Raw genomic sequence first — 19,944 nt, 5'->3', positions numbered from 1 at the left:
TACATTGGTGGTTTTCCCAAAATTGGGTTTCCACGTTATATCTGGTGTTACTTGTGTTCATGTTATTTGTTTCATGCATATTAATGTTTGATGAACAATGATAAGCTAATTTACCGAGTTACAACAGTTTATATTTAAGACATCTAAGGGACTTGTGGATTTATTTTTGTGGTAACTGATTCACCCCTCCCCTCTCAGTTGCTCCATCCATATTTCCAACAAATCTATCCTCGTCTAAATGGAGTCTGGTCAATTGGGACTTGGTGTGTAGCCCGAAGCAATCGAGGGTCTTGGTTTAAGGCAAGCTATTCTATTCAAGGAGGCTCGGGTAACAAAATTGTACAGGAGGTGGTGTGTTGAGCAGGATCGTGGCTAGGCTAAGATTTTGGCCTTCAAATATATGCAAAGAATACCAACTCAGAAGGTTCCAAGATATCTGCTAGAGGGTAAAGGCTCTACGATTTGGTATACTCTCAAGAAGGGGGCCTCTCTCATTAAGAAAGGACTCTTTTGGATCTGTAGGAGGGGGGAAGAGGTCCTTTTCTGGAATGACTCTTGGGACGGGTACCCCCCATTCTTGATCAGTTTCCTAATCTTGGGAATCTTAGCCAGAGGTTTTTGGAGGTGGGGTGGTCAAGGGTGAGTGACTTTAAGACTGTTTACAGGTGTGGGAGGCTGGAGATGGAGCGGTGGAAGGATCTTAATGAGTGGCCGGTTGTTGGGATGGAAGAGGACTGTGCTGAGTTACAAGGCATTTCGGCGAGTAGACACCGTACTGGCATTAAGGGTAGGGATGGACTTGCTTGGTCTTCGAATCCCAAGGGAGTCTTTATGGTTGCTAGTGGTTACAGGGAATTGTTGAACCGAAGATTGGAGGGAAGAGAGGTGCACTGGTGGAAACAGGTTTGGAACAATTCTTCTTGGCCGAAGTGCAACTGCTTCGCGTGGAATCTGGCCTGGAATAGATGCCTTACCTGGGATAATATTTGCAAGCAGGGTTTCTCGGGGCCTTCGATTTGTGCTTTGTGTGGCAATGGGGAGGAAGACTCCTCACATCTGTTCTTCAGATGCCCCTTTTCTATGCTTATTAGGCATTACTGGTGGGGGGTGTGGAAGTGTCCTTGTGTTCACGCAGATTCTTTGGTGGAGTTTTGGAGTAGTTTGGGCATACCTCCTATCTTGTCCCCCTTCCTCCAGATGGTATGGTATATTGGGCCCATCTTCATTCTCTGGCAAATCTGGCTTGAGAGGAACAAAAGGATCTTCTGTGAGGCCAGACTGTTAGTGCAACAAGTGTGGAACAAAATCATGGTTATGATTCGAGAGACGGTGGAAGCTAAATGTGAGGTGAATTTTCCTTTGGACAGAGTTGAGGCGGATATCGTGAGTAGGTTTGGTTGGCAAGAGTTGTCTCTCGCCTCTACTTGTGTCAGAAGAGGTAGGTGTGCTATGAATCAAAGGTTGGGAAGGTGGAGGCCCCTCCAGGATGAGATTATCAAGATTAACATTGATGGCTCCTCCAGGGGTAACCCAGACCTGACAAGGGTTGGAGGTGTTGGTAGGAATTGTTTGGGGGAGGTGGTGTTCTTCTTTTTGGTGCATAAAGGGAGGCAATCTAATAATCTTATGGAGGGACTTGCTATTCTCTATGCCCTGGAGCGGACTTGGGAGTTGGGTAGAAGGAAGGTTATTTGTGAATTGGATTCACAAATTATTGTGAATTTGCTGATTGAGAAGAAGGTAAGTGGGATTCATTGGCAGCTGGCAGGGATAGTTCATCGGATTCTTCAAATTAGTTCTTTAATGGAGCAGGTGTCCTTCCTCCACATTCCTCGTGAATGGAACAGAGCAGCCGATTGCTTGGCTAAGTGGGCTTTGAAACAAGATAGTGACTGGAAAATTGAAGGATGGGAGCATCTCTCCCCGGATTACTGTGAGGTCTTGCAGAAGATTTTTGCTGAGGATATGGATAGTAATGATGTTGGCTGAGCTTGGTTGGAGCCCGAGGTTCTCTTTTTGGAGCCTCGATGCTTGGGACCTCCTTTTAATTTTTGTGTCTTAGTTTCAATAAAGTTTTTACCCCTTTTATTCAAAAAAAAAAATTAGAATATTTTTTAAAAGATAGCATAACAATTAAGCCATGACATTGAAAATATGATATTTTACAATCTTTGTAACAAATTATAAAGCTTTTGATAGAAAATCGTAAATAATTTTTTTGAATCAATATATTAGATTACACTATATGATCCATTATCAACAAGTGGATAAAATTGATGCATACTTGTAAACTTAATTGTTTATAAAGAGATATAGAATTGATCAAAATAGAATACAAGGATTATAAGAGAGGATTTGAAGTCAATGAAGCAAAACAACAAATAGAAAAATCATTTTTATTTTTTATTTTTTATAAATGATGTATTGGGCTAATATTTAATGGATGTAACAATATATAAACTTAAAAGCATGTTAGCCTATCATGAAATTATAATGCAATTAGATAATAGTAATTTTTTCTTTTTTCATAATTGTATTAATTGTTCGAATTAATTTTTTATTTTTTACACTAATAATTTTGTATCTATTCTTTTTCTACTTTTCAAGAATTTATTCTTAAGTCACACAACAATTAATTATTATTTTTTTAATAATCATAATCATAACACATTTTTGTGATGACATAATAATTTCTTGATAGACTAACTAAAAAGGAAGTTAAGGAGAAAAAAATATTTTGAATTCTAATCAAATCAGGAGAGTGAATGCAAAAATTCTTTAAACCCTTAATTGTTATAGTTTATATGCACATTAAAAACAAATTATCGATTAAAAACAATGCAAACCATAACATATGATTTATGTTGGGAAAACCCTTCAAAAAAAACCCACACTCCAAAATACATAGCTCAATTGTATTACCAACAACAACAATTACAATACGACATATAGAGTCAATGTTCTATGAAGTAATCACAACAACAAAGAAATATGGAATAATTCTGACAGTTTAATGACGTCTCATATTAACTTCAACTTGTCATACATAATAATCTAAGGCACCAAGTATTTATAGAGCTCACATATGACGAGAAGACACCCATATTTTCCAAAACCATCTCAAATGTCTAGGTAGTTAAACTGGTATCCAAAACAACAAGCTGTCACAAACATGACTCATTACACATAGTAGTTTCCAAAACTAACACCCATTTCTTCATCAATGGCTAACTTGCCACATGCAAAACCCCTTCTACACAACAACTGTTAAATGTAGGAACAACTGTTTTCCTTTGCACATAGCCACCTATCAAATATAAACTCTTACACATTCATAGCATGAATTAGAAACTTTCACAATTAACTCTTACAACTAATAAAACTATCACAACAGGTTATCATAGGTTATCATAGTTTGTCATAAAAATGATATAACAATTTATGACCCTTGCCACCTAAAGTATAGGTCCTCCAAGGTGGGCACCAACTTCCTAGAAAATAAGAACTTTATTATAGTCATCATCTGCCATGTAGGATGCCACATCATTATAAGGTCCCACAGTGATATGACAAAATATGAAGTTAGCAATTTAGGATATAATAAATATGCATCAAATAATTAAATAAATTTACACTAGGACTTTAAGATTGAGATACCTTATCCCAATGCTAACTTACTCTAGTTTTTTAATATCACACTCATAAATATCAGTCCCAATGTCTTATTATTATTTTTTTAATTTATTTATTTGTGCTCTCTTTTCATTGACTCCAATTCTTCCCTTAAGATTCTCGTATTATGTGTCTATCAATTCTCTCTCTTTATAATGAGCTAATCTTGTAATTGTACATGATATTTATTTTCTTTATTTTTATCATCTTAGCAATAATAGATCATGAAATGTGATTTTAACATAAATAGAAAAACTTTATAACAAATTTCTACCATACTCTTTAATTAAAATTACAATATTATCAAATTAATCATTTAAATTTGTATTATAGACCCAACTACCCAACAAAATAATACCATATAATTTTTAAAATGTTATTAATATAAACCCACATTAAAGCTTAACCTCCCTAGTTTATAATCGAGTTAAAGAAAAACCGCGCAATTAGATTCTTGTGAGGTTGATTAAAACTGATGAAATAGATTATCTGTAGACTATCTGGTTGAGATCACCATATTTAAACGTAGAAAATAATTTTCGCTTCCATTAGAGAGTGAAAGCGATAAGAAAACAGAAGGTATAACTTCACTCGTTGAGCAAAATTTTATTCCTCAAATCTAAAAGTGAGTTTACTGCATCATACAACCAAGTCGAATAAATTTTCCTTCTAACTGGATTGAAGTTATCAAGAGCACACGTTCATATTCTGCTCTGCTCTTTTGACCTCTGAAAATGGCTACGCTCACCATCACACGATTTTGCAAACCTGGTAGCTTAATTTTCTTCTTTCTATTACTTCTAGCTTACATTTATAACAATGCATTTTTATCCTTGTTACATCTTCATACGACATTTTATTTTTATTACTATCAACCCTTGCTGGCTTTGTTTTTTGATTTGGTAAATTTCACTTGAAGCTAACTTTCGGGTTAGATGCCAATGCGAAAGGGTCTCTCTTCTGTTACAATCCTGTTCATTGAGGTTTGTTGTTTAGTTTGGATGAGTTATTTTACGCAATTTCAACATTTTATTACGTTTCTTATTGACTTAAAATGGGGTTCCCAATAAGATGGACAATGCGTTACCCCTCGACTTCATTCTATTAGATTTAAGCTTATTGAGGTGTATCTCATTCAAATTAGTATGTAATGATGACGACTAATTTCAATTTTTTAGAAGTAAATTAGTTTGTAGGACCTGTTAAGTTATTTTGACAATATAGTTTACTTTAACGGTTAACCTTGCAGAATCCCACAGAATCCATTCTCTCATTCTCTTGGTATCAAAGATTACATGTTGCCTTTCATCTTTTGTGTGGAGAGAGATTCTTAACACGGCCTTCAGCCAACTACCTAATGTTTGACTCTTTCCCAATGTTAATAATAAGTCATGTTTAGCCATACAGTAAAACCTATGATGAATATTTTATGAAGTTTCTGCAACTATAGCCTTACAGGTTTTATTCGTTTAAGATGGCTTTTTATACCATTATTATAGAGATTTATTCTCCACTGGATAGTAACAAGCTATTCAAAAAATCCCGATTTAGGAATTTGGATCTTTCTTTTTTAATCCGCAGCACTGCATGAGTGTTATGTCAGCAGTTAGGTAGGCAGCGAATGTACTGTCAGCATTTGTTGAGTGATTGGTCTGTCGGCAAGGGATAGTATAATTTGAACTGTAGTTACTTTTAATTAGTTAGGACTGTAGTGGATTAAATTAAGGTGGGTTGTGTGGCTAGTTAACTGTTTGGACCTACCTTAATTTGTGGGATTGATTTGTAAGTTAACAACTCCGTTAGAGGAGCTAGATTATCAATAAACTTGCCCAGTTAGTGCCAATATTTGCGGGATATCATGCCATGGAAAAGGAGAGCTTGAGTTATATAATGTTCTGGGCAGAGGAGAAGGGATGCACTTGAAATTTGATAAAACAAAAACCATTTTTTTTTCTTAGGCATGAAAAGAAGTATCAAAGATATAAAATTTCCAGTCCATAAAGCTTGAATATTTCTGAATTTGACTATGTTAAACTTTTTTTTTTTCTCCATCAACGTTTTTGATCACACTTCATGATCCATCATCAAGATTAGATAGCAAGAGAAGAGAATTGAAAGATGAATAACAGATCTTGCTAGCTAAATAGAGGAAGGGATTGACGTGATGTGAGAACCAAGAATACCAATAGGGGATGTTGGTGATCTGAGTTGTCAACTCCAAATCTCTAAAGCTGAATCTCTTCCCAAATGCTACGAGTGTCAAATTTGGGGAAAATGTTGCAAGGTGTGTACCCTTGGTCTCCTTGTGCTGTGCAACACAGTGCTTAGGTTTGCGACATGGCTTAACCGCTTTTCGCGGATACATTCAATCTTGCGGTTGTATCAAGCATTAACAGGCCAACTTTTGGTGCAATGACAACCGTGTTTCTAATAAGTTGTATCAGAGCATAGGTCATGGGTTCAAACCCCTCGCTTGTGCTGGGGGGATTGTTGCAAGGTGTGCGCCCTTGGTCTCCTTGTGCTGTGCAGCGCAATGCTCGGGTTTGCGACATGGCTTAACTGCTTCTTGTGGACTCATTCAATCTCGCGGTTGTTTCGGTATCAACAGGTCAATCTTTTGGTGCAATGACAACCGTGTTTCTAATAAGTGGTATCGAAGCCTAGGTTATGGGTTCAAACCCCTCACTTGCATTGGGGGGGATTGTTGCAAGGTGTGCGCCCTTGGTATCCTTGTGTTGTTCAATCTCACGGTTGTATCGGGCATCAATAGGTCGATCTTTTGGTGCAATGGCAACCATGTTTCTAACAGAGAAGACCACTACTTGTGGTCAAGTTTAGGCAATTGAGGACCGATTATTGAGGTGGGTAAAACTTCCTTTACTTTTGGCTCTACTAAACCAAGGAGGGCTTCCCTAAGGTATTGCAATAGATATGTCGCCAAAGAGGCAACGTTGCATCAAATTTAAAAGAACTCTGCATTTTAGGCAACCCAACTAGAACTTTCAGCCATTTTGTATGAACCTAAAATAAAAAAATTACAAATTAACAACACTACAATTGAAAAAAACATGGCATTATAACCCCTTATTATGCATAAAAAGTTAAAAAAAACAAACTTGAATAATCTTGAAAAAAATGAAAGATTTACTCACCTTTGATGGCTAAATATTCCTTGTGCAAGGACACCTAAACTTTTGGTGTAGGTCTTACTCCCATGTAGTCCTCACCTTCAAAAAAAAATAAAGCAACCTTCAAAACCCAACAATGGCAGCTTGGAGGAAAACAATGCTCTTCTTCGTGTTTTGTGTTTGTCAAATGAGTTGAAAGCCAAAAAGACCCTCACTTTAGGGCGAATGGAGGCATTGGAGGGCATGTTTGGTTAAAAAAATGTTCTTTTTTAAAAAACAATTGAGAAGAAGACTTTTTTTGGCAACCCCATCTGCAGGGATGTGGGGGTCGACCTTGGGTACACCTAGGCAGTACCTTGGGGCAAACTGGGATCAAACCTGTACCTGGAATGAACCGATACACAGACCTGACACAAAACAGGTTTACTTGGTAACTTAGCTTATTTATATGTTTTGGGACTAGGACGTATGATTCTTGACACCTGTATATAAAAGCCATTGTACTTTACCTGACAACTTATAATATTTTATATTTACTTATTTGTGTCTAACAAGAATTGACTATTCTGCATTGCTTTTGTTTCAGGAGAGGTCAGAATAATGGCACAAAATGATAAAGCTTTGCTCTGCAGTTCTTTTAAAGGTATCATGACCTTTTATCATTTCAAGTTTTGTTGCAAGTAATGGATTTTGGGTCTGATTCATTCTATGTTTATATTTTATAAGGGAGAGCAGTGCTATTATACAAAATATTTACTTTCAATATGAATGGATAATGGTCTGTTTATTTTTTGTTTATAACTTTTTTCTTAGTATGTTATGCTAGTCTAGAACATATTTGTTTTGTATGGCATTTTTTTTGGGCATCTATTCTTTATATCTGTTGTAAATGCCTTGATGCTTTGCCAAGTTATTGTACACAATGTTTTCAGCAGTTGAATTGGTAGCATCTGGGTGATTCTTTGATGCTGGTATTCATTATTTTTTTCTCTGCAAGACAATTGTGCAAATACGTTTATTTGATGGTTAACCGTTTTGCATTTAGAGGGATTCTTATTTTAAAGGACTAGCATTTTGAGATTTATTTTTAAATTCTCAAATGCTTCTCAATGTGCTTTTTATGCTGTTTCAATATCTAACTTTGATGTGTAGTCCAAATTCAAATTGTTACTGCATTTATTTTCAGGGCATCAAGATTATGGCTGTGGATTATCCAGAAAGAATCACTCAATCAAAAGCAGAGTTCCAATGCCACAACCTATCCATCTGAATGTGGCGTGGAAAAAGAATCATGTTTTAAAAGCTAGATGCCAGTCAGCAGATACAGTCACAATTGACAATGCAACAGGTCTTTTTTGACATCCTCACTATCCTAATGGTGTAAAGAAAGCTTCATAATGTTTGAACGTAGCATTTTTAACACTTGTAAATGGATTCATAGAATACTCTTGGTTAAGTCTGGCCTGAATCATGTGCAGGTTGCCTTTAAGACTAATTCTTTGGATAAGATATTTTTCGAGTAAAGGAAAAACTCTATGAATTTACACTACAAGTGTGCGAGAATATGCAAAATGCAAAACCATAAGTAGAAGAACAAAGAAGTATGTGTTGGAGACAATGACATTGATTACACTGCTATTTATTCATCATACTGTTAATCTCTTGTCAATTATAAAATACTTGCTCAGGATCTTAAAAGCATTTGGTTTCAATTGCTCTGTAAAGACCATGTACACTCATTTGAAATTGAGGTCAGCCCAGGGTTTTTCAAGATAGTGATTGGAGTAATATTACCTAACTGTCCCTAAGAATTGATATTCATTTGTTCATGAGCAGTGCATATGATTCTTTGGTTAGCTATATATATGTCTTAAAAACATTTGACATGAACATGATAGTGTAAATTGTCACCAGTGCTTGTTGTTGGTGGAGGTGGAGTGGGAATGGAAGTGGTCCGCCAGCTGGGAAAAGCAGGTTCTTGGGTTACTGTTTTTCAGAGAACTGAAAAATTTCGTAAGGAAATTGAAGGTTTGGGAGCTATGCTTGCCATTGGTGATGTTCTGGACCCTCCAAGCATTGAAAAGGCATTCAGATCAAATTCTTTTGATGCTGTAGTCTGTACAGTTGGTAAGCACCTTTTGCTTTTATAATGTTGATTTTACTATTGTTTCATACTAATGTGCTCTGCAGAAATGCTGTTTTTTGTCTACGGTCTAAGGATCATGCTATGAATGTGATTAACTTCTCATTGATATCTCACTAGCCTTTCCTTCTACCTTGTCAAATGATGCTACTTTTGATGCCTCCCTCTCCAGACTAGCCATATCATCATTAGTGAACAATGTATCCACATCTTCCACAACTCAATTTGAACATGGATCAATGTCATTTAGGTCAAGTGTCTGATGTGTCTCTTGCACTCTACCTTTTTGGCATGCAATTGAATGTTGTTCTACTCAATGACAAGGCCATTCAAGTGTTTTTGAGTTAACTTGTTGCGCTTCTTTATGTTAATGGCTTTAAAGTACTCCAATCGTGCTCACAACTAAAAGCACAGGACATCCCTTTTGGGATACTATAAAAAAGACCAATTTTTTTGTTTTGTTAACTACTTAACCTCAGTCAATTTATCTATAGTAGAGGAAATGGGATTGGTGACACAATAATTTCATTTGGCAAGTCAATTTGAGCTTCTTGCAAGTAACATTCTAGTTCTAACAAATGCAAGTGGTGTTGAGCACAAGAACTCATAGCTTTGTTCATTATTAGTTTGAGCACTCAATCAATTGTTAAGCATGTGCAGGGGTGGATTGTTACAATCAAGCCCTCATGATTGTGCGGCAAAGGTGGATTCATTGAATACAACACGAGAGGAATCATAGGAGGTGCAATGGTTGTTCATCACATAGAGATGAACAATTAGTGCAAACTCGATCTAAAATGATAGGAGCTCAAACCTAAAACGTGTGGGGGCCCTTGGATCATCCATCTCACTACAAGGTCACATGGTTTAATATCTCTAATAATGTCATCCTTGTACATAAGGATACAACTTGGGTTCTGTTGATGTGTTTTTTATGCACATGCAAACACAAAATAAAATACCAAGGTATCTTATCCTCTCTTGAACAAAGTTATTCGAATGCTAAAGATTTGCCTAAGGATCAATCGAAATAACTTTAAGGTTATTATATGTAGGGTCTCTACGTGTGGATAAGCTTTGTTGGTGTGATGTGATTTTGTTGGAATCACAAGGGGACTTACCTTTGTATGCCTGAAAGCTTGATTTGCTGGAACTTGAGTCCTAACTACTCACCGGGAAATAAAGAAATAGCAAAAGGTGAAAGGCTCAGAAAGTCTACTCTAAGGCCTAGAATGCAAGAAGATGGATGAATGACTAGTTGGAGTCCTACTAGGCTAGGTCTCACCATCAAACTGAACAATTCGACACCGGCTCAGTGCAATCTTCTAAGGAAATTTTGAAGATGTTCAAATCGTTACACCATCAGACATTGATCACCATTCAAGTTAATGCATGAACAATAGACGCATAACAATTCAAAATTAAGCTCATTCAATGCCAGTTGACCACGCAGGGCGCCCTTACAATCAGTAAGAGGCTAGTGGTTTGGACTAGGTGGATTCCAAGCGAGTGCATTCAACAATTTTTCTCCATTCAATCTAATTATCTACCATCTAATATGAAGATTCAACAAGAAGCCATGCACATTGCAAAGGGACAACATATTTCACCATATCTTCAATGAAAATGGAATCTTTTACAATTAAGGCAACAATTTCTTGCCTTCTCTTACTCTACTCTAACTTATATTCTATTGACTATTAACTTATTGACTATTGGCTGTTCTAACTACTATTAACTAACTATTCCCCTTTACAAATGAAGAGCCAGAACTTTATATAGAGAGCTCTTTACATTTCAATGGTTCTGATTGATTTACAATCAATGGCTAGGATTACAAGATGTAAACCCTAATTAGGGTTTGTTACAACAAACTCCCCTAGCCAATGAGAAAATTACATTTAATGCACGAGAACCAATGGGAAACAGGGGTAGGTACATCGGAATTTGTGCCTTCATGTGCAAGCGTGGTTCACTGAATCTGGACATGCTGAGGTAGAGCCTTTTGATTGGAGGAATAGTGACTGGGATGCCACCTTGTCCTACACTTGCTTAGTCAAGGAACGTCGTATCTCTTTTGATACTCAATGTGGTGATGATGAGAAGCTAACTTTGATTAACTCTTTTGAAACTATCTGCTTCTTCAACCTACCCTTGCACTGACCTTGGTTGATCCTCCTTCGTCCTCGAGGTGCTTGAGGAATGATGTACCTTTCCTTGACTCCCCTATGTTTGATGAAGCCTCCTTGATTTTGCATTATGGTGATAGGAAGTCATGGTCAAGTCACCTTCTCTAATAGCTCATCTTGCCTTGAAATGTTTATAAGATCCTTCTTCTGATATCTTGTGATTTCTTTGAGGATAGTTCTAACATTTGAAATCCTTTGATTTTAGCAACACCTTGGGTACCTTCTCATGCATCTAAGGTGTCCTTACTGTGGATGAAGCTTGAAGAAGTCCTTGTCCTCGCTTGATCTTCCTCTAACTTGGTCTTGTTGATCTGCAAAACAAACAAAAGATGATTAAGTATACATAATATATTCATTCTAACATAGCATTTCTTACCTTAAATCATCAACAAGGCATTAGGATTAATTTCGCTCTGGACCCTCTCCAAGGACAGGACATATAATGAGATTTTCGCTCTTGACCCTCTCCAAGGACAGGACCTATAATGAGATTTTCGCTCTGGAACCTTTCCAAGGACAGGACCTATAATGAGATTTTCCTTCAGGAAAATTCATTTCTCATCCTTTTCTCATCAAAAACAAGTCTTTTGCCCTAAAAAATGCTTAGGAATAGGTTAGTTCAAAGGTTTGAGCAAGGTACATGGCTTCTTGAAGAAATTCGCTCTGGACCCTCTGGAAGGGTCAGGAGCGAATTTGCTCCCTTAGGCTCAATTCACACTTCTTTTCCTCTCAAATCACCTTAAACTTGACTTTCAAATCCTTCTTTCACCTCAATCAAGTCAATTTGCTTCCATTATTGCTCAAAATGAGATTAGTTCAATGGCTTAGGTGAGGAATGAAGTCCTTTTAAGAATTTCGCTTTGGACCCTTTGGAAGGGTCAGGAGCTTAGGTGAAATTCGCTCTGGACCCTTTGGAAGGGTCAGGAGCGAATTTTGCATTTTTAGGCTTAATTCACACCCCTTTTCACTTGGCTTAACCTTAGACTTGACTTTTCAATCCCTCTCTCCTAAAGACATCATTTATTTGACCCCCAAAAAGGCCTAAAAGAAGGATTTCGCTTTAGACCCTGGGCAAGGGTCAGGAGCGAAATTTGCTTCTCTAGACTCAACTTGCCTTGGACTTGTCTTTTCCACCTTTCTTCTATCACAACTAAGTCAATTTGCCCTCAAATCTACTTGAAATGGGATTCATTCAATTGTTTGAGTGAGATAGGAGCCCTTGAAGGATTTCGCTCTGGACCCTTTGGAAGGGTCAGGAGCAAAATTCATATTTTCACTCAATTTATCCGTCATTTTACTTTTGTTTTGACCTTGGTCTATGCTAGGAAGGCATCCTAAGGGTTTTCCTTGCTCAAATTTGGGATCAAAGCACAATCCTTGGCAAATTCGCTTAGGTATCTTTGGAAGGTACATGATCTCAAGAGGAATTCGCTGTGGACCCTTTGGAAGGGTCAGGAGCGAAATTTGACATGTTAGTCTCTCCGTCAGGATTCATATATGAAATATAACATTTAAGTATAAGTGACATTTTAAGTTGTATTCCATATATATTGTCAGGATGTTTGAGAGTGGTTTTGGACCTCCAAGAGTTATAATGCAAAATCTAGTTTTTGGAGGATTCTTCAATTTTCCAGAGTTAGTCAAATTTCAGGATCAAGATGACATTCCAGACTCCTTAAGGTGAATTTGCTCTGTCCTTGATGTAAGGGATGGGACCTAGGAGGACATTATGCATTCAACCAAGGTTTGATTTAGCAACTTGAAGTGCGACCAGATAGTACACAAAAAACACCCTTGGAATGATCTAAATAATCCCTAATCACTCAATTGACCTGACCTCATGAGGAGATCCACCTGACTCAATCCCTTCAGTGCAAAGGCTAAGACACGAAAACGACTAACAACAAAACCAAAAGGGCTAACCCCAGAAAGCAAAAAGTTGGGGTACCCATTTGCAATGTTGCGATGTGTGAATACGTCACAACAGGTTCCAACCAATATGCTGAAGTAGACCAACCAATAGCACAATAGTAGACTGGAAAGGTTACTAATGATATCATGAGGGTGTGTGGGTTGCATGATCTTCTAGCTTAGTCAAAGATCACATTGTTTTGCTATTTGTTGATGTCATTGCTACGTTTGATGTCCTAGAACCATTGCATAATGATTTGGCCACAAACAAACCAATGGTGTAATGTCAAGAGCTCCATCAAACCATTGCATAATGACTTGGCCACAAAGAAGCCAATGGTGTAATGTCAAGAGCTTGGGAGCTCTGATAACTTTGAGGATCATAGGAGGTTGATATGTTGCTTGCTTGACATCATTATTTGATGGACTCTCTAACTCATTAAAGAGAATGGTAGAGGGCCTATTGTAGTTGACTTGGAGGGCTCACAACTAATAGCACAATGCTATCTTGACAATATCAAGGGGGGCTTCATGTGATGGCATGATTTGTTAGCCTATTGTAGTTGACTTGGAGGGCTCACAACTAATAGCACAATGCTATCTTGACAATATCAAGGGGGACTTCATGTGATGGCATGATTTGTTAGATCATCTTTTAATTGTATAGTTGACTCTAATATCCCAATCTACATTCCAACAATTCTCTACAAACTTTTATAAAATTCTGATTTGAATCATGTTGTCATTTCATCAAACACTTAACATATTGCTCATTAAATGAAAATTTTGAAAGATATGCTATGGGGCAATATAAGTTGTTTACATTTGTGCCTCAAAGTTCACAAATAGTAGCGAGACATTCGGTCAAATAGTTTGCAATCTTCCAATTTAAAGTAATAAGAGCAATACACTGCTCATTAAATGAAATTTTTGAAAGATATGCTATGGGGCAATATAAGTTGTTTACATTTGTGCCTCAAAGTTCACAAATAGTAGTGAGACATTCGGTCAAATAGTTTGCAATCTTCCAATTTAAAGTAATAAGAGCAATACAATCTGTTTATAAAAATTCAGAACATAGATGGATTAAAGTATTCCAATTCTAACCTCAATGAGAATCCTCAATGTTCCAAACCGACTTCCAAATAATTCTACGCACCTGATGCTTGGTGCCACCCAGAGGCTTCTGATTCCAACATGTTGATGGCGAAAGCTTGCACTTTCGGTCAACGCATAATACAATGCTGAGTGTATCCTATCTTTCCTTGAATAAGGAATCTCTAGTGCTATTTGAGTTGATCACAAGAGATAATCTCAAGTTTCCAACTGTCAGGTCTTGACTTGCTTAGGATAACTTAGTGATTGATGTGTTTTGTTGGTAAACACGAGGGGACTTATGCATTTGACAAGCTGGCTTGCATCTGGTATGGCTATCAAGTGATGCTTCACTTCTCGAAATTGGATTAAATAGCAAAGGGGCATGGTTTAGGGATCCTAGGGACAATGATAATAACAGTTGGTGCTATAGGTAGACAAAATTTCGAATAAAACTAGTTCCTGCTCAGCCTAAGATAAACTCACAACTCTATAGGAATAGTGCAAGCTCCAAGGGGAAGTAAAAGATTTTCAGACCATGAATATTCATTTGGATACCTAGCTCTGGCGCAATCCAAAACAAACACTCACAGTTGAACTAACCATACATAGAGACATATAGTGAGCAAGCACCCAATGGTATGAACTTGAAATCACATCAAATACCCTCACACTTCACCATTAAGATCACTGAACTTTAATTAGCTAGGTGAAGAGAATCCATGCAAACAAGTTAGGGCAAATGGCAAAACACCATATTTCAATGCTTTATTCATCTGCTCTAGTTGCCATTACAACAATTTCTGTCCAACAATCCTATTGTATTCTACTTCTACTTCAAACTACTGCTACTTCTAATCTTCTAGCTTTCTAAAGTCTAACCTTTCTAACCTCCTACAATGAGAGAGGCATTCGCCTGTTATAGATTTTACATTTTGAATCAATGGCCAAGCTTCCATCCACCTAATGGCTCTGATCTGCCTTCTAGAAATATTGATAGCTTTTTGGTTAATGATCTCAACCAGAGAAACGAGAATCGCCCAAAATCGCGGAGTTTGGGTGATTTTCGAGTCGAGTCATGCTCACCGAGTCCAGAGGGCTTGGACTCAAAGTCGGCCGAGTTTGGCTCAAAAAATTGCCCAAAATCGCACTCGCCCAAAATTGCCAAGTTTGGCGAGTCTTGACTCCCAAACTTGGCGGGTGGCATGTAACTTAAGTTAAAAAAAAACACTTCTAATATGTTTCGAATTGATTTTTTTTGGTTTATGTTGTCGGGAAATATGTATATCTTATGTAAATAGATGTAAAAGTTTGTTTTGAGTCCATCTAAATGTATTTCAAGTGCAACATGAATGCAAGAATAAGCTTTCCATTAATAAATCATATACAATGTTCATAGTATTATCTGCCGTCAATAACACACTTTCAATACCCGCAGGTAGTACGATATATAATAGCCGAAGGGGTGCGACACAACTGTCGCGACTCCAACTACCTACCCGTTGGCTAACTAACTACTAACAAATGACATTACTACTAAAACATAAGATATGCATATTTCCCGACAACAGTTTATATTATTCTTTGAGCCTAAAAGTGACTTTCATTTCATTCATTTGGCAAAATAGGAGGAGAAAAGTGAGTTGTGAGGAGAAACAATAGAAAAATAACACCCGACGCCTTTATAAAATAATAAGTCTTTTGGCCTCACAGGGAGCTGCCCCTTGACCCCGCCCTGTATCGCGGTTGCCCCTGGCAACCCCGCCCTGTATCGTGGCTGCCCCTGGACCCCGCAAGGGGCGTTGCCCCTTGACCCCAACTTGGGGGCGCTGCCCCCATAACCTCGTCATAAAATTAGGGGGGAAACTGCACTGATAAAAGTAGGGAAATTTTAACCTCCGAGTCTAATTAGGCTCCATATAACAACATATATTGTCATTTGGTGCATCAAGAGTTGGAAAGGAAGAGTTTGCATCTCATTTGATCATATGATGACATGGATTTTTTATTCTATGAGTTTTGTAATATTGTATACATTTCACAATATTTATATATCTATGTTTGTTATTTACTTCAGCTACAATTTGCGTTTATGCTTATGTGATTGATGTATATTTGTGTATGTAATCAAATTAGCTTCTATTTGATGATGTTATTGTGTCTTTAAGGTGTATTTAATAAAGGGTGCATGAAACAAGTTTTAAATCTTAAAAAATCTCTAAATTTCTTGAGTTTTTCACTTTGCTGAGTCCAGCCAAGTCTGAGCCAAGTTTTGACTCCCGAGTCCGAGTCCCGAGTCAAGTCGGCCTCGCCAAGTCCGAGCCGAGTCCGAGTCCCGTTTCTATGATCTCAACAACCATCAACCACCACCACCACCTTTTCAGCTACTTTCAACTGTTTTCAATTAATCCTATTAGAAGACAAAATTTCACAGTGCTCAAGGCACAAAAAGGTAAATTTGGTAGCTTGGAAATAACTAACTTGTAGCCCCCTTTTGAATTGCATTAAATTGGGCCAACAAGTAGTCATTTTACAATAAATAATCGCTATGACAATAATTTTTTTTTTTTGTCATCTCCAACTGTTCTTTTCAGTTTTTACATGTCCTATAGCATTCTGTGCATGCCCTTGTCACTATTTTCTAGAGTTCTGGAAATGGCACCAATTGGCTCTACAACACATTGCTCTATGATCCTCTCTTTCCTTTGCCCTAGCTTTTCTCTTTTTGCCTTGTTGGTGTTGGTAGGGGCGATTACTCATCCAACCCCTCCTACTTTGTCTTTCGGTCTTCTCGCTAACATCTTCAGGGTGCTGCTATGGAATTCCTCTTCTGGCTTTATCTTGGGAGTCCTCCAGCTCAATTGATGCTCCGGATGGTAGTGCTGTAGAGCTTACTTTAGCCCAAGCATCTCCACATGGCCTCCTTTGTGTTCTTCATCTTGCATGAACACACCGATCAAAGATGAATCATCATTTCCTCTAGTCATTCATTCACTATTCACTCATTCCCCAAAGGAACCCAAATTGATTACCCCCTTTGTGATTTGTGCATTACTCTACAATTGCATCTATGAGGGTATTTTGGCTTTGAGGAAGTGATCCAAGGATCAAATTGGGCATAGGGAAGTCTCAGTGAAGAGTACTCTTGATTTTGAGCTTCAATCAACACTAATTTTGGAATGCCACCTTGTTTGTCTAGGAAAGGTCCTCGATGCCCTCAATCTCACCTTTTTGTGACTACAAAATCCAATTTTGAGAAGCAAACTTGGGAATGGTGTAATGTCCCTACTAGTTAGAGATCATTAACCTGCAAAACAGATTGTTAGAACACAACAAACATACACACACACACACACACACACACATATATATATATATATAAAGTAATCTAAATTGCAATCTAAATTTAATACTTAATTAACATAATCATAATTTTCATCTAATAAAAAGGATACGAATGCCATACGAAAGTATGTCCTTAGGCGGCTGTGAAGCTCGCCTTCTTGGAACCCCTTGGTCCCAAGCCCTCCAGGAAATCGAAGATGAGTTCGAATCCTATCTTGGGTGTAACCTCTTACACCCAAGCCATCCAAGGAAGACCCTTGTCTATTCCTTGCCTTGGATGATGCCTCCATCATCCAAGTCCTCAGAGGGGATCGGCCAGATCCGTCGAGTCCTGTCTTGGGTGTAACCTCTTATACCCAAGCCATCCAAGGAACACCCTTGTCTATTCCTTGCCTTGGGTGATGCCTCCATCATCCAAGTCCTCAAAGGGGATTGGCCAGATCCGTCTCTTCTTGGTTGAGTTTTAGTCAACCAAGCCATACATTTGCATATCAGTTTTCAGTTCATAATCTATCCTTTGTGTTAACATGGATTCCTAATGTATTCTTTAACTAATATATATCAATATACTTTTCCATCTTTAACATATGCATTACATTTCATTAAATACCTTTGTATTCATAGCCCTTCCTAATGTGTAAACTTGTGTATACAACAATTAACATGATTACATCTTTTACCTATATTTAATGACCAGTGAATATTATACATTAATATATATATATTCACTAGACTACAATTAACATCACCTATTAATGAACATTACCCATTACTCATTAACTAATATTAATGAGTGTTACACATTAACTAATAATAATGACATTACATATAATATACTTATATTATTTAATATAAGTAAAAACCTTGTTTCTTACCTTTCCTCCGCAGTCCGCTCTCCTCCTTCCTTGCCTTTTACCCCTGCCGCTGCTTCTTAATATAACCTGTGAGGGGTTGTGCCCCTCCACGGGCCCCTTCCGCATGAAGGGGTGCGGGGGTAATCGCAGCCTAGGCTGCGGTTACCCATGCACCCCTTTGTGCGGAAGTAACCCAGCTACATCAGGTTTAGTCATGCCTATTAAATATTCATATTGTTGCCTTTTAAATATGTTAAATATTAAATATAAATCATTTAAATATATTAAATATTACATATTACTTCCCTTTTAAATATATTAAATATTAAATAACATTTCATTTAAATATATTAAATATTACATATTAAAATATATTTAAATATCTTTCCATTTAAATATCATTTCCTTTATTAAACAATTTAAATATATTTCCTTTATTTTTCATAGATTACTTAGATTATTATTGTAATTATTCATTTACAATAACCTTATTTAATTAATCCACACAAGTGATTTTACATCTCGTGATACTGTAGGGGTTATCACAATGGACCTCGACATTTGAAGGAGTATTAAGAAGAATACTGAATTTTGGCACAAACTAAGAAAGTTCTGCTTGTACTTCGGCCTGGGAAGGGTCGCTAGAAACAAGGTTTTACTCCCATCGAAGTTTGGATAACCATGCCTGAAACTTGGCCTCAACTTTGACCTTTTCCATGGGATTTGAAAGCCAAAATATCTGAAAATCCCAAACTTTCTTAGGAATTGCATAAACTTCGGTCCTAAGTTCGGCATTTTCAAGCATTTTGGAATGCCAAAAGTTTGGAAAACTCCAAACTTTTCTCAATAATAGTATAAACTTCGGTCCATTTCCATGCATTGGAAGAAGCTTAGGGAATAAGGCCATTTCTCAAGCAAACACCGAGGTTAGGGCTGCAATGCAACTCATGGCTTGTTTCTATAGCCTCTTAAACACATGGATCTTATGCTGCAATTCTTTTTCCTTATGTTCATAAGGAGTCCTTGATGCCTTGGACTGAAACTTGGTGGTGGGAAGGCACAAAAGACTAAAGCACACCCCTCTTTCTATTGCAAACACATGAACTTGGAGGGAAAAACATGATCTTCGACTTAAACTTTGACCTACAGTTCGGACTTGGAAGGCAAAAAGTTTAGCAAACATCGAAATCTTCTCATGCTTTGGTGAAATTCGGCCCTAAGTTCGGTATTTTCAAGCCAAAAGGAACATGACTTAAGAAACTTTGTAGGGAAAATAGGAACTTCGGCCTAAAGTTCGGCCTTTTCAAGGGGACTGGAAGAACCTTTTGAAACATGACTTATTCGCTTTTTTCCTTGCCAAAGCCGAACTTGAAGAGGTTTACAATGAATTTCGGTGTTTGCTTAGGCATTCTCAAGAGTCTTCTAGGGAGCAAACTTGAGACAAACCTCCGAGGAAGGAGGGTCAAAAGATTAAGGCCCATTCCCTATGCTTTCCCTTGTGTCAGGTTGGGTTCTTGAATTTTCTTTCTTACTCCATGGCCTAAATCCTTCATGTTTTAGCTTCACCCTATGTCATGCTTGGACTTGATTTTGACTTCCTATACCCC

General features: G+C 37.4%; 1 protein-coding gene across 4 annotated transcripts in view; it reads left to right on the top strand.

The window, feature by feature from the left end:
- Positions 1 to 4,159: 4,159 nt before the first annotated feature.
- The window catches only part of LOC131036424 (uncharacterized), a 270,316-nt gene continuing 254,531 nt past the window's right edge, over positions 4,160 to 19,944 (top strand). For 3 of the 4 annotated variants that reach the window (XR_009104097.1, XM_057968310.1, XM_057968309.1), the window contains exons 1-4: positions 4,160 to 4,443; positions 7,387 to 7,443; positions 7,987 to 8,148; positions 8,715 to 8,927. Coding sequence is in view for 3 of the 4 variants with exons in the window: in XM_057968310.1 (XP_057824293.1) it covers positions 4,407 to 4,443; positions 7,387 to 7,443; positions 7,987 to 8,148; positions 8,715 to 8,927 (469 nt within the window). In the remaining variant the exon portion in view is untranslated. The remainder of the gene's footprint in view (positions 4,444 to 7,386; positions 7,444 to 7,986; positions 8,149 to 8,714; positions 8,928 to 19,944) is intronic. The other variant, XM_057968311.2, reaches the window with a different exon arrangement.

The sequence above is a fragment of the Cryptomeria japonica genome, chromosome 1 (assembly GCF_030272615.1).
Source record: "Cryptomeria japonica chromosome 1, Sugi_1.0, whole genome shotgun sequence".
NCBI lineage: Eukaryota > Viridiplantae > Streptophyta > Pinopsida > Cupressales > Cupressaceae > Cryptomeria > Cryptomeria japonica.
Note: the sequence above shows the minus strand (reverse complement) of the source record. Positions and strands in the feature narration are given on the sequence as shown.